The 15,701-nt window shown below is 30.1% G+C and overlaps 2 protein-coding genes across 4 annotated transcripts in view; one reads left to right on the top strand and one right to left on the bottom strand.

Annotated features, from left to right (window-relative positions):
* LOC105134704 (epoxide hydrolase 4-like) overlaps nt 1-8,968 on the top strand; it is a 9,769-nt gene extending 801 nt beyond the window's left edge. Inside the window, exons 2-6 of one of the 2 annotated variants that reach the window (XM_011039215.1) lie at nt 6,500-7,153; nt 7,350-7,439; nt 8,243-8,310; nt 8,676-8,818; nt 8,862-8,968. In XM_011039215.1, the coding sequence (XP_011037517.1) occupies nt 6,524-7,153; nt 7,350-7,439; nt 8,243-8,310; nt 8,676-8,811 (924 nt within the window). In that variant the 5' untranslated portion in view covers nt 6,500-6,523 and the 3' untranslated portion in view covers nt 8,812-8,818; nt 8,862-8,968. Of the gene's footprint in view, nt 1-6,358; nt 7,154-7,349; nt 7,440-8,242; nt 8,311-8,675; nt 8,819-8,861 lie in introns of those variants that run through there. The other variant, XM_011039213.1, reaches the window with a different exon arrangement.
* The window catches only part of LOC105134705 (protein RADIALIS-like 4), a 25,703-nt gene extending 10,999 nt beyond the window's left edge, over nt 1-14,704 (bottom strand). Inside the window, exons 1-3 of one of the 2 annotated variants that reach the window (XM_011039217.1) lie at nt 14,076-14,704; nt 12,838-13,031; nt 3,543-3,545 (exon numbers count right to left, since the gene is read on the bottom strand). In XM_011039217.1, the coding sequence (XP_011037519.1) occupies nt 13,019-13,031; nt 14,076-14,341 (279 nt within the window). In that variant the 5' untranslated portion in view covers nt 14,342-14,704 and the 3' untranslated portion in view covers nt 3,543-3,545; nt 12,838-13,018. The remainder of the gene's footprint in view (nt 1-3,542; nt 3,546-12,837; nt 13,032-14,075) is intronic. The other variant, XM_011039216.1, reaches the window with a different exon arrangement.
* Nucleotides 14,705-15,701: the final 997 nt, after the last annotated feature.

Here is a 15,701-nt window from a genome sequence, read left to right as displayed (position 1 = left end):
AATTGGGTGATCCTGTATATAAAGATTGATTTTTTTCCTCATATTTTTTTTTGTGTTTTTTTAATGATTTTTGGTAGTTTCTTTCACCACGGTCAAATGGCGGACAACGGTACTCCATGAATTAAGTCAGTTCTTTCAATTTCCTATTAAAACTAATATCTATATATATATTTGTTCAATTCCTTGTTCCTTTTTTTCTCTTTGCATCTCTTTTCTACTTCTCATCTTAAAAAATAGACATCACTCTTAAAAAATTAAGAAAGTATTTTCCTACTTTGCCTCAAAATACGATTACAAAAATTTACTAAACTAGGTGTGCAAAATTGAGGTTGTTAATGAATCATAAAATTCCTAAAGAGATTCGCTGGCTAATTGAAGCATCCGATTATCAAGTGAGTCTTCTTCTTCATTTCACACATGCCTGGAACAGGTAAAAGCACTTTTGCAAAGAAACGTCGTGCAAAACGACTGAAAGTCTGTCATCGATGTGACAGATGGATTTGCAATATATAATGTTATTTTTTAGGAATGGTATTTATAAACCATGAAGATAAAATACTATTCATTAAAGATGGCCTGAGTAAAAGGTCTTTAGATAATCTTTTATTGACTCTTGAGACGCATCCTAGTAGAGATATGCATTGTGCAATTCATGATTTATGGCCACTATTCCATAAAGAATATGCTAGACATAGTCTTGAAAAGCTGGCTAACAAGGACCATGCTTGTCAGTTTTTAAGAAAATTGGATGAGAAGCTTATCCCTGACCCATAGAAGGCATTTAAGCCGTTCTTAAACGTAAAACCAAGGAAATGTGTGAGACATAATCACAACTACAATTTTAGTCTTAGTTTGTAAAAATTTATGTCTTTTGGTTTTATTAATAGAGCATAATATTTGAGTTTTGTTGTTTCTTATATTTGTTTAAGTGTGTTTTAGGTTTGTCAATAGTCGTTATTTCAGGTCATGTTTTTTATACTCTATCTTTCTACCTTAGAACATTGAGGACTATGTCTCGTTTTGGTTGGGGGAAGGGTAGTAGTTGATATTAAAAAAAAACTAACCATGTTTTCTGTTTCATAAACCATTTGTAAACTGTTGTTACTAAGATGGTAAAGTAAGGAAGAATTTTATTGACTCTTGAGACGTATCTTGATTAACATTTTTCAATGGTTATTTGCAATATTCATAACAAAGTCTATCATAATACTTCTTGAAAAATTTGGGTTTGCAAACTGTCGCATTGTTATTACTTAATTCTGCTCATATACTCATTTAACATGTATTTTTAAACCTTATTTTTTATACACATTTTAAGACAAGATTGTGGTTTACACATTGTATTATTATATTATTTATGTTCTTTTATTAAAGGTAACAACTAAGAAAAAGAAATAATATATAATTTGAAAAAAAATAAAAAATAATATAAAAATATAAATAAGTTTGGTTTCATAGCCTCCCTCCCTAACCTAAGCAATTAATTTCGTAGCCTCCTTAACCTAAGCAATTAAGCTCGTAGGGGTGTTTTAACACCTAATACCCTAAAGTCAACTGACTTGGGAGCTATTGGCCCAACGCTTGTTACATGGGTTGAGGAGAAAAGCTTAAGGGAATCAAACATTGCACTATCTACGTATCAATATCTGCAACCGGAGTTACTAAAACTCGTAGAGGTGTCTCAACACCAATGCCCTAAGACCAACTGGTCTGGAAGTCATTAGCTGAAAGCTCGTTACATGGGTTAAAGATGCATTATGTTTTAAGTTACATGTATATATATTAAAAAAAACAAAAAAAAAAGAAGAAAAAGAATCCCAACCCAAGAAAGTTAACCTTAAACATTAGAAATTTTTTTTATTCTCTTCAAAGTAAAGCCCCATAACTATGTATTGATAAATTGAGCACAAAAAAAAGGTTTATTAATATCTTGTTTAAGAGGCATTGAGCAGATATATAAATTTAATGAGAGTTTGTTTATCTCGATAGATTAATAGAAGTTGAATGATGAATACCTTGCTTTGTGGAATTTGCAAATTATTTTTCTATTTTAACGCTTTGATTACTAGAGACCGGTAATGAGCTAGTTTGGGGGTGTGATTAGTACTTAAAAGTGCATTTTTATCATGGTTTTATATCATCATTTTGCACTTGAAGTATCAATAACTCCTTAACTAAAGCATGTTTTATAATAATATATCTAATAATATAAGATACCTTTAATTTGTGGTAAATGTTCATTTTAAATGCAGGCCTATCACATAAATGAAAGGATTGATTGATGACTTGAAGAACTTAAATTGCAAGGATAAAGAGATGGCCAAACTTAGAAACTATAGATCTCAGATTTAGGTCTACTTTATATGGATGGACAGGTAAGACATAGGCTTACAACTTTCATGTGGAGGTCTGTTTTAAAAAGAACATTTTCAAGACCAAATTATAGCAATAACGAAGAAATCTGAATTTATCTTACAACCTCTTTCATTTCCTTTCGTTTATTTAGTTAACTTTTATCTTATTTATGTTTTTATTTTGTTTATTTATTTTTCTTTTTTTCATTAAGTTTAGCTAAGTTTATTATGTCAAGGTGAAAAGGTTACACTAATGGTGTGAGAATAAGTATAGTGTAAACTTAATATGGACTTTAATGTTTGATACTAACATGTTTTGTGTTTGTTATCTTATTTACTCTTTAATACTTTGCTTGCTAAATGACTAAGCTAGATTTATGTTGTATAACACTTGGTATAACAAATGTTTAACACTTTCATAGCCATACTATATGGGATAATTGACACCTGAGCTATGAAAGGAATTTGATTTGTTGTTAACATAAATTATAATCATGAATGTCTGACAACATTTACAAGTATTAGCATTATTCAAATAACATAACTAATGTAATCATATTAACAATTTATAATATGATTGAAACCTCTTTTGTGTGTGGTTTCCAATTGAGTAATAAGAGTTTATACTATACTTGTTTGACATACTATTAGTGGATCATCTAACCTTGATATTTGTTGTTATCATTGTCTAATCCTTACATTGATCTTCCATCTCAAAGTTCTCATCAACTTCTTCTTTTTTTATTATTATTACCACTATTATTGTTGTTGTTATTGTTGTTGTTGTTACTATTATTGTTGTTGTATTGCTATTATTTATAATTTATACAATTAACCTCTCTATGGTTCGACCTTGGTCTTGCCGAGTTATTTATTACTTCAACACTCCTACACTTGAAAGAAGATATCAATCTTTTGGTTGTGTCAGATCCCTAGTAGCTTATCAAAAATAGATAAAATGGTATACTTGTTGAGATGAAGCTAAGTCAAACTCATATTGAAATAACAAAAAACATACCTTACAAACCATTATAAGAGAAATGGGTACCTGAACAGGTACATACATACGAGAACAGTAATGATAAAGTTACACCCAACAAGTTTGGTAATGATATGGGTAACTCAGTCATTAGCTTGAGGCAATAGTATCATAAAGTCCCTTAATTGTCTAGAATTCGCTAAAGTTACTTACTCATACGATATTGTGCTTTCTGTCTTATCCTAAAGAGTCCCAGGTAACCTTAGTTGTCATTGGAGGTTTGTAACCTCTTTAAAGACAACCCCATCCCTTTTCAGTAAAAGAGGGTTGACCAAAATCGTGTTTCGATCTAGGGTTTATTTTAATTACAACGGGTCCTTATTGAGTGATTTTAGTTTTAAGCTTGAAACTGAAATCTTTCTTAGAAGAAATAATCTTCTTGTCCTATTAAACATTTATTTTAACAAAGAATAAAACTTCAAAATAAGAACAAGATGGAAAGTTTTTTGTGTTTACCCAAAAGAAGACTTTTCTGCCAAAAATAAATAAAACTTGATCTTTTCTTTTAAGACTCCTATTACAGAAAGTGTAGAAAGAAATTTTAGCAAATGTAAGAAATTGAATTAAGAAATCAAAGAGTTTATATAGACTACCGCCTCTTATACCCATCAACAAATAAAGGATATATGACATCATATCATAACCTTATGAAGGCTAAAAGCCTACCACATTAATTACATGTAACCGAATGGTCTTCTAAAAGTGATTGTTCAACATCCCTTTAACAATATTTAAAATCAATATTAACAGGTATTATGTTTCTAAAAAACACATACATATAGTGAAAATAGCAAATTAAAATTTTTCCAGGAGTCCTAAAGATCTTATTAGACAGATCTAGAGTAATTTAATGATTGTGTAAACATTACATGAAAACTAAATGTTCTTTTTCACTTTGAATAATTGCTTCAAGGCTGAATTATTGTGAATCACAAGTTATTTAAGTATTCAGCCTTTAATGGTAATCTATACGAATTAGTAATGAGAAATCTTTTAAGTATTTTTAGAAAAGAGTGATTGCTATATCTTAGAGTACTAGCTCTTTTTCTTTTATATTCTAGATGTTTAAGTATTGTACTCTATTCACTTTCTCTTAGGAAATAAAAGGCATATCATTTATTTATAGGAAAACTTAAAAATCCCATAAATAACAAAATATCAATTTACTTCTTAAATAATATCACAAATATTATTTTATAATGATTTTATAAATTTATTCAATCAAGCTCCTACTTGATTTTTTCTTAGCCTAGAATTGTAATTCATGTATTAACCATATTCTAGTAATCACTTTTAAAAATTTATTCATAATCAAATCATACTTGATTAATCATCCCATTTTAATTTTTGACCAATGATTCTTATATGTGTGACCTATTAAGTCTCCTAATAAATTGGTCTAAATATACAACATAATCCTAAATAAAACAAGATTAAATAAATAAAACTATTTAATTTATTTTTAATTTGATAATTAATTGATTTATATTCAAGTACAATGTTTAACAACATGTTATGATCTTCCTAAATATTAGAAAAGTTGTAAATTGTTTGACTTCTCTTTTGGTAACTAATTTCTAAGTATAATTATTATCTTTTCATCAAGAATATTCTGTTTAGATAGTATTATAGTATAAAGTATGTCTACTTTGCTAATTCATTTTAGTTTTTAATATTATAATTATTTATTTTTTGAACAAGATTTTGAAATTCTTTTCAAAATTCATTTTATCTTTGGCAAGGATCTTAGAATTAATATTATTTGAAAACATATAAAATATTTTTTTAAATTTATTTAAGGTGATAAATCCTCTCTTAATTAATCAAATATCTTTATATAGTTTATGTTATACATAATAAATTATGATTTTAATATATTTTAATATTTTTAAAAATAATAATTATTAAGAGGGGTAGTTAGGCGGTTTGGTCAAATATGAGAGATTTAGATGGGAAACGTGTGCTTTAGAAGCTTTCGGTTGTGGATTTAGTTTCCACCCATTCCATTCCCTAAAGGGAGTAAATAGCGTTTGGTACTGTTTTTTATTTGAAAAAAAATAATTTTTTTTAAATTAATATATTTTTAATATTTTTAAATTATTTTGATATATTAATTTAAAAAATAATTAATATTAACTATTAATATTATACTAGTTACTTTTAAAAATTTCTTTTAGAGAAAGAGATCGACAAAAAAAATAATATAAAATCCATAATTAATCCATAAAAAATAATACAAATATCTTTATATAGATTTTTCTATCTTGGTAGTATCATTTTATTTTATTTTATTTTTAAAGTGAGTTTTAAAAATAAATAATATGATACAACTAATTATTGTATTATAAAATTACTTGAAAAAAAATAAATGAGGTTTTATTTCTTCAAATTTGTGTATATTTTGGACATTATGATTTTCAAAAATCAATCTATATATAACGACTCCAATGGAACCAAAATTAATTAAATTTACCTTAAAAATTATCCATGTAAATAAACTAAAACTACCTTTAATAATGTATTTGCACTGTGTTCAAAAATGATTTTTAAAATACATTTGGGCTGAAAATGAATCAAACTTGATGATTTCATAATTTAAATATATTAAAACATCTGCAATACCTTATTGAACAGATACTAAGAACTAATTCACAAAGAACTACACTTCACACGTTCGCTCCAAGGAAATTAAGTTGGAGGATCTCTGCCTGTTAAACTCATCCATCCAATTATTTTTTTTATGTTAAAAAGAAATAAATTGCTCAGATACCATCCACTTGGTCATCATAAATCATAAACAGCACATATGACGTCAACTGAAATGGAACATGAAATGCTGAATAATTACCTGCTAGCAGGGGCAGATGAAGAATTCGATCGCAGATCGTACAGCTGTGACACAAATAAATGCTTTGCCCCCCCAAATCCCGTTTCTTTCAATTATGAAGAGAAAAGTAGATTTCCTGTTTTGTTTTAGTTTTTTGTCCTCATGTTATTGAATAAGTGTCAAGGCGACTGCTATAAAAAACACCCCTAGGTCGCCACAAATGCTATAGCTAGTTCCAATCTTTTCTCACCGGCAGTCACAGAGCAACGCTAGCTCTAGCTGAGAAAAGAAAAATTAAGGAAGATGGTGAACGTTTTAACAATGTACATGTCATTGTTGCGTGCCCTAATGAAGCTAGTCGGCGTGAAACCTCAAGCAGTAGAGATTGAGCCAGGGACAGTGATGCGCTTTTGGGTCTCAAGTGATCAGACCACGAGCAACACCAAGAACAAACCAGATAAACCCGCCGTGGTGTTTGTTCATGGTTTTGAACTAGACGGAATTCTAACATGGCAATTTCAGGTGCTAGCTTTGGCCAAAGAGTACTCAGTTTACGTGCCCGATTTACTCTTCTTCGGAGAGTCAATTACGGATAGAAAAGAGAGAAAAGTGGCTTTCCAAGCTGAGTGCATTGCTAAGGGTCTAATGAGGCTTGGTGTTGAGAAGTGTACTCTGGTTGGGATGAGCTACGGAGGGTTTGTTTGCTTCAAGATGGCTGAGATGTACCCTGACTTGGTTGAGTCAATGGTGGTCAGCTGCACAGTTATGGCCATGACTGAATCCATCAGTCGTGCTGGCCTGGAGAGAATTGGCTTCTCATCTTGGTCGGAATACTTGATGCCTGACACGGTCAAAGGGGTGAAAGATTTATTGCTGGTTGCGACCTATAAGTTGCCATGGATGCCAGATTTTGTTTTCAAATCCATGTTGGAGGTACTTGAGTTCCTTTATCATTTCCAATTTGATTGGTGGCTACAGCTAGTAATTAATCCAAGCTTTTATAATTTCCTCCTTGTTTGCACTAAAGCTTTAGTCCCATTTGAACTTGTTAATAAAAAATGGACACAAGAGTTCCGTAATTGATTTCCGCCCTGTGTTCTTTTTGCTGCCAATATTGGTGCAATCGCAGGTCATGTTTGACAACAGGAAGGAGAGACTTGAACTTCTTCAGGAATTAGTTGTCAGTGATAAGGATTTCATTGTCCCTCGTTTTTCACAGGTCAGAAGAGGATTAATCAACACTATCATCACTGATTCTTTTTCTTATAAATACTGTTCTTTTGTTTTATTGGTAGTTTTTACTTTTAAATATTTTTAAAAAATATATTTGTTTTGAAAAAAAATAAATTAATATTTTTTAATATGTTAATATTAAATATTATAAAAAATCAGAAAAAGGTTTTTTTAATACAATTTCAAAAGAAAAATATTTTTAAAAATTAGCATAAACCATAACATCAAACAATCATACAATTCAAGCAATTTATTTCGTTTGTTTAGTTGAATCCTGAGAACTTCTAGATTTGTCTGCCCTATCTAGGTTTAGCTTATTTGTATCCAAAAAGAAAATATTAAAAAAAAACTAAATTAAAATATTTAGAACTGTACTGTGAAATTTGATTTTTTTTCTTAAAACTTATTATTTTTTTATATTATTGGATCGTTTTAATATATTGATATTAAAAATAATTTTTTAAAAATAAAAAAATTATTTTTATGTATTTTAAAAAAACACTTTAAAAAATAATAATAATTATTTTTTCAAATATATCTGGAAGTGCACCAAAAAAGGAGGTTAGTCAAAATTTAATTTTCTATCTAAAATTTAAATTTTTATATTTTTTAATAGTTTTAATATGAAGATAATAAAATAATTTTTTTAAAAATAAAAAATATTATTTTAATTTATTTATATGTAAAAATCACTTAATTACATGTATGATAGCTTGTTTCATTATTTCTTTATCTGCCTTTTTCTTCGGCTCAAAATCATTGAGAGTATTTGTTTTTCTATCATTGCAGAAAATACACCTACTGTGGGGAGGGAATGACTTAATTTTCAACATGGAAGAAGCTCGCAACTTAAAAGAGTATGTCTTTTTCACTGTCAAGTTTAATGGCTTTAGTTTAAGTAATTGCTTGTTACTGTGTTTTTAAAATAATTTTAAAAAATTTTAAAAATATTTTTTTCTCGCTTTAAATTATATTTTTAACGTATTAATATGAAAAATAATTTTTTAAAAATAAAAAATATTATTTCAATATATTTTTAAATAAAAAAATTATTTTAAAAAGCAACAATATTATTACAAATGAGCTATAAATAAATTCAACCATAAATAACGCTGTTTCGTACTGTTTCAACTAGAACATCCGGTTCCCTGCTATTTATTGATAAAACCATTTGGGGTTGGATAATGAGATGGGGCCTGGAATTAACTGCGGTTTCCTTCAGGCAACTAGAAGGCAAAGCAACGTTGCAGTTCATCGAGAATGCAGGCCACCTGGTTCAATCGGAGCGACCTTCTGCCTACAATAAGCACCTCAAGAAAATCCTTGCCTCTTTGCACGAAGATGGAAAGACAAAATAAGAGCTGAGCGTATCCTGCTCCTTGTCTTCGTTCGTGTCACCTAGGGTTCCTGAAACTACTGTTTTGATTGCTAAATCAGTATGAATCAGGTTCGTTGATGTGGAAATATATGTGAAGCTTCACATATATATATATTCAGTATATTATTTAAACATTTGTTCATCACAAGCATTATTTTTGTATTTTAGAAGTATTTTTTTAAAATTAATTTTATTTTTCCTCAGCTGTAATTTCAATTTTCTGACACTATAAAAAAGATTGTAGGGTCCAAAACTGATTGTTGACAGTATAGTTTTTATTGCCTGAGCTCCTATCGTCTCGCAGTAATGTTTTCGTTCTAGGCAAAATTAGAAACTTCAAATTACTGGGAGCCTCAAGTTAGAATCAAATGGTGTTTTGCTTAGGAATTGTGGCCACCAGCACCTGTCACATTTTGTTTACAAGTGGAATGCTAGCGACGGCTGTTTTGGCGACGGCTAGCGACAGTCCCCTTTAAATTATTTTTATCAAAACAAAATCATTTATAAAAATAATAAAAATCATGTTTTTATATTCTCTTATAATATATATTTTTATTGAATTTAAACATCGAGAATCTGAAAATTTTAATTAAAAATGTAGTTGAATATGAATTTTATATTGAATTGAGTGAGAGTTAATATGATTAAATTCAATTGATTAAATAATTTAATTTTGATTTGATTGAATCAATTAAAATTCAAATATGATTTGATTTTTTTTATTTTCTTAAAATCTAGTTTAATATTAATTTATTTCACATTTTGTCTCCTTGAAAAAGGAAAAATTATTTTCCTCCTCTAATATAATATAGGTTGGCATGAATAATAAGCACGTGTTCCATAATTGGAGTTACTGATCCTGTGGTTCGTGTAATCTTTTGACGATTGTGTACAAGACGTGTTTGACTTTCTAACGGCGAGGACAGCGGATGCAAAGGTGTTGACAATAGACAGAGTTCAACTTTGAAATGAATTAGCATTTATAATTAAAATTCAAATCGGTAATACGATATAAAAATTCTCAAATTATCCTATATTTTAAAATTAGTATGCTGGTACAATACTGTAAAGCATGATATAGGTATCCAAACCATCATGAAGATATATTTTTTTTATTTTAAAAATTATTGACACTTGTTGAGTCTAACATAACGGTTAACCTCAAAACTCTAAAATATTTTTTATTTTTATTTATATTTTAAAAAATATTATTAATCCATTGTATAGCACAAACTAATATACTAAATTAATTTAAAATGCAATTTAACCTTGATGCAAAAGAGATATATTAGTATTATATACATATAAAATATATATAAAATATTTTTATTTTTTTTAATTTAGTATAATATCCACATACCCAATAGTAACATTATACATACAAATATAAAATTTATTATTTATCATTTAATATGTGTATAAAACTTAAATACATTGTTTTATTTTATTTTCTATTAAGTCGTGTGTGTGTGTGTGTGTGAGAACCTGGAAAATCATTTAATATGTGTATAAAACTTAAATACATTGTTTTATTTTATTTTCTATTAAGTCGCGTGTGTGTGTGTGAGAACCTGATCTTCACCCATCATTTACATAGGTGAGGTTTGGACACTTTTCCATTTATTATGGAAAAAACATTTATTTTTGTGATGCAAAATGGTTTTTGAAGAAAAATGATATTTTTTTAATTTTTTAAATATTTTTAGATTGTTTAGATATACAAATGTTAAAAATATTTTAAAAAATTATTTTATTACATTTATTTAAAAAGCAATTAGTATCATAATATCAATTGAATTTTGATGTGGTCCATGATTAAAAAACATAATAAAAATATATATTCAGACTTGTTCATAATTTATATTTTTTACATTAAATATTTATTTGAGTATTAAGTGTTTATAATAATAATAATAATTTATGTAAATTTCAAGTATAGATAATTTGAAGTTAATGATAGCATGCTAATTTAATTTTGTTTGTGCTCATCGTCACCCACGCCTCCAAGTGATCTGTATATAATCTTGTGCATTGAATTCAGTACTTGACAATTTATTGTAGGTTGCAATTTGCGAGAGGTGGCGACAGGTGACTTCATTACAGAAGCGCCAATAAATTAGGAAGTAATGAATGGCCTGGGTTCTGTCTGCCTTGTGCAGGCAGTGACCGTTCGTTCAGTCAACTTGAAGAGAAAGAGCATGTTTATTTCACCCCCTTCTGGGCTTTGCTTGTTCGCACAAAATGCTGGTTGAAACCAAGTTGTCGCAATGATGTAAAGTAATTTGGACGTCTTTCTTCTGGAGAGTATTCCATTCCCAGGAGATTTCAGATTCAGAGGTGTTTAAAAGTGTAATAATAATTATTTTTTATTTAAAATATATTAAAATATTTTTTATAATAACTCGAAAAAATACATATGGAAAGGCTAAAAGCAAGTGTACAGCTAATGGGCTGAAATCCCAGATCGCTTTGCTGCATAGAAACCCAAAATTAAATGAACTAAAAAACTAGTCATCCTACCCATGAATTGTCCACCCCATTCCAATAGAAGTTTGTGGCTCAAAGTCACCTCACAAAGAAGACCACCAATCCCAAACAAACCAAGAACAAAGCGAGCAACCCTGCTGTTGTGTTTCTTCATGGTTTTAGATTTAATGGCAACCCAACTTGGCAATCTCAGTCGCCAGCTTTGGCTTAAGAATACTCAGTTGACGTGGATGTTCTCTGCTTCCTTGGGGTCTCACTCACTGATAAAACTGAACTCACCCGCTTTTCAAGCAGAATGCATGGCCGGGGCGGGGGGGGGGGGGGGGTCTGAGGAAGCTTGGAGTAGAGAACTGTACCTTGGTTGGATTGAGCTATGGAAGTATTTTTGGGTTCAGGATGGCTGACTTGGGTGTTTCGTTCGTTACAAATTTTTTTAGATCCAAACCTAAGATAGAAAACGAATAGTTTTTGTCAGCACCAAGAATGTTTCTTTAATCACAATTACTTTTTTTTTTTTTTTCCCAGTGGGAGGCTCAGTCAGGGGCATTTATATATGTTGTTTACAAGATTAATTATATGATGAAACTTTGAACTCTGATTCCAGGAATTTACTGTAAGATGATCTAAATAAATAACATGTGAACAAAAATTTGATATCAATGAACTATTGATTTTTTTATTTAAAAAACACTTTTATATATATATATATATATATTTAGTTTTAAATTTATAATAGCTAATCAAAAACTAATAATGATAATAATTAATTCTTTAATTTTATAGCTTTAGAATTCACTATAAAAAAAATGAACGAAGAGTTTTTGACTTGAATTTATTTTTATTTACTTTTTCTCATTTTATATTTTAGTATTTTTTTAATTTATATAGGAATTAAATAATAATTATTTTAATATTGTAATCTCTACGGTTATTGTCTTGTTCTATTATATATATATAAATAGAAAAGGTTGGCTAAAGTACATTCTAAGTCATTCTATTATTTTTAATTGAGGTTATTTGAGAATATAATGCAAACTGTATTCCTTCAAATTTTTATTTTTTTAATGTTTTTATATTATTTTAATGAGTTGATATAAAAAATAATTTTTAAAAATAATAATAAAATATTATTTGAATGTATTTATAAGTGAAAAACACTTTGCACTACAACAACTACTATAATCTCAATCAGGCTCTAAATATTTTTTTTATTTTAATTTAAATGTATATACTTTTTTAATTATAATATGCAAGCTAGATCTTTAAATTAACATCAATTCCAAGTTTGATTATATGTTTAATATGCATATTAGAATTGTTTTATTATATTTATATTAAAATCATGTTTGACATTTATATTTTTACATGTTTATAATTTTAAAAACATATAAATAATAAATTTGCTAAGACCTAAATGTCTTCAAAATGTGTCTTAATTTTGGCCACCATCAAATATAATTAATTAGTATAATTTTTTTTATGAACTAAAAGCTAGATTACGAGAGAAGTGTGGATAAACGAGTAACATAGATAATTTCATTAATTACAAAGCGGATAATAGAATATGATCTGAAATAAATCACAGTGCAGAGGACAACTGATACGAGCATCAACATTTCACAAAGATTTGCATGTCGGGTGATAAAAAGGTAGCCTGCCCGAGCCCTGGATTTCACTGCAGCTTGACATACTTCAGAAGCCTATAAAGCAAGACTGATCTATTTTAATTGAAACCTTTTGAGGGAGACTCATGTAATCAAAAAAATATTTTAGAATTTGATTTAATTGCTATGTTGTATTATTCTTCACTATTTTTAAGGAAATGGAAATGACATAATTCCAATTAAATTGGATGTTTCATGGACTTGGGCTATGGTCGGGTAATTGAGTTCAAACCTTGAAAATGCTGATCAGTTTTTCTAAGGCACAGAAGAAGGCACAGAGCAGAAAGTTGCTAGAAGGGCAGTCTAATTGAAGAGAAAAGGTTACCTATACAGCATGAAGAATTGACTATAGCAGTGGATAAGTAGATGCGATCCGAATCAAGTGGCATAGAGGACCGATTTGTGCTTTAAGGAACATGATAAGAAGTTATTGAAGGAAGGAGCTTGTCAGAGGTAGCTTCTTGGAACCAAGGCTGAATGTTGCCCCTTTTAGTTTTAGTTCATGGACCTAGCTACCCTGCCATGAAATCCTGAAAGATTCTCAATATGAAGGATGCCACATGCAATTTGTTCTTATAAACCTTAGTGCATGGGCGTAAAGATTTCAACGTTATGACTTGAAGATTGGTACTTGAATTTAGTGTGATCTTGGTAATCAACACGCTGGATCCACTGCCTACGGTGACTTTACAATTTCCAGAAGTCATATTGCGTGTGTTCTTGAGGGCTTTCGATAAATGTACCGCTCTACTGTGTAAATTGTTTTATTACATCCCTCCATCAACATAATATAATATTCTGTACTTGTACGGAAGAGGTTTCATTCAGTATTATCCCTCCATTTGTCTATGTTTTCTCACGAACATTATAACTTAATGAATTAAATCATGATACGTCAAAAAAATTACTAATCCTATTAGATGCAGGTTGTTATTTAATAAAAATTCTGTTGCGTAGGGATAAAATAAAATATTGATATGAGTAGACGGATCAAGTAAACTATCTCAAAATGTCATGTTCTTAATACAACAGCGCTTGTGCATAAGAAAATGTCGAGCCTGGGACACATCAATCTTGAGCGACAAAGCATTACCTTTCTTCTTCGTTTGTACTGCTGCAGCTTCTGTAATTAGGAATAGGAACACGGCCGGACTCGATATATTTAAGATCTTCAATGAGGATTTCGTAGTGTCTCTTCACTTCCTCAGCTGATTTCACACCACCAACAGCTTTGGCTATATTTTGCCACCGGTCCGGTGTGTCCTTGTCAAACAAGGCTAGAGCCTTTTCAAACAGTTTGTTTTCCCTTGGTGTCCAAGAGGAGCTAGAATTCCTTGGAGTTTGATAGCTGGAAGACATATTCTCAATGCCAAGTCTAAAATTTTGATGGAAAAGCAGAGACACGGGACTCTTTTGCAAATAGAAGAATATTAGTTGGGCTGATCACTGAGTAAGTGAACATAAGAGAGCAGGTTTTCATTGAAGAGGTGTTTTGAGATACTGAGTGGCTAGTGTGCAGTGCTTATAAATGGTGGAGAAAGAGGCTGTGGTGATGGCGGGTTGGATCCAGTTGGAGAATCTATGTTACCAAAAGGTAGCATAAGGTGTGACAAGGCTTCTTTGGAACCACAAGATGAAGGAGGACAAGGTACAGACAGGGGCAGCGAGGAATCAGTTTCAAGGAAAGGGTTTTTGATTTTTAATTTCAATTTAAACTTTTCTAAACGTTTTTTTTTCCTTGCATTTATAATATCTTCAAAAGCTTTCCTAGATAATGAACAAGCTAGTTTCGCTGTAAACAACTACGCAACCAGCTAGTGATAAATGCATATAACAGCAAGAAAAACCCATCTCCTTCCTTGATGTTAAGTGGCATTTTTCATGATTGCTCAGGTGAAAATGTGAGCGTGGATAACCACAAAAGGGAAGCCAAAATACTGAAAAGCAGAAAGGAGTAAGGGAATTGAGGGTAAAGAATTACTGTTCATATTTTATTAACAGTGATGATATGACATTAAAAAAACTGTGAAAAATAACAACCATGAGAATTGATATCTAACATGAAAATGGATATCTTTTATTATGTGTCAGACTCAAAATCATGGGATCAGATGGCAGTAGCCTGACATAATCTTTTGGATCTCTGAGAACATACCGCCAAATATAAAGAGAGGAGCTAGCTAGAGGTGCACCGCTGGATGTATTTTCGTGCAGTTTGGATACGTTTCAGACCTTTGGAAATAGAATTTCGGGCTTTTGCTCGCGAACAACATTCCAAAAGGGTCTAGCTGGCTACTTGAGACCGTGCCATGATTTATCTGTATTTGATCATATTGGAGGAAAGCAACAGATGACTTCCGATTCCAATATAGACTCCTCCTGCAACACGGACATCTTGCCACATAAATTGCAGAGTCCGACTCCAACACTGATTACAGATTGCAGCCAACACAAACTGAAACAATTGATAGGATAATTACTTTGCATAGATAGACCCTTGTATGACCGTGATTAAAGGAGATTCAATAGCCATCATCCTTCCTGGTTGTGTGTGTGTGTGTGTGTATCTGTTGCTGTAACAGGAAACACAGTACAAGATTCTTCTGTCTTCTCTGTTTCTTCAACATATTACTCTGTCCTTGTTGTTTCTTCAGATCACTATTATTGTTTGCTTGCTGGATCTGTTCTTCAGGTGCTGCTGGTTTTCTAGTGGATGTGC

The sequence above is a fragment of the Populus euphratica genome, unplaced genomic scaffold (assembly GCF_000495115.2).
Source record: "Populus euphratica unplaced genomic scaffold, PopEup_1.0 scaffold91.1, whole genome shotgun sequence".
Taxonomy (NCBI): Eukaryota; Viridiplantae; Streptophyta; class Magnoliopsida; order Malpighiales; family Salicaceae; genus Populus; species Populus euphratica.
The sequence above is the reverse complement of the archived record's forward strand: the minus strand, read 5'-3'. Positions and strand labels throughout refer to the sequence as shown.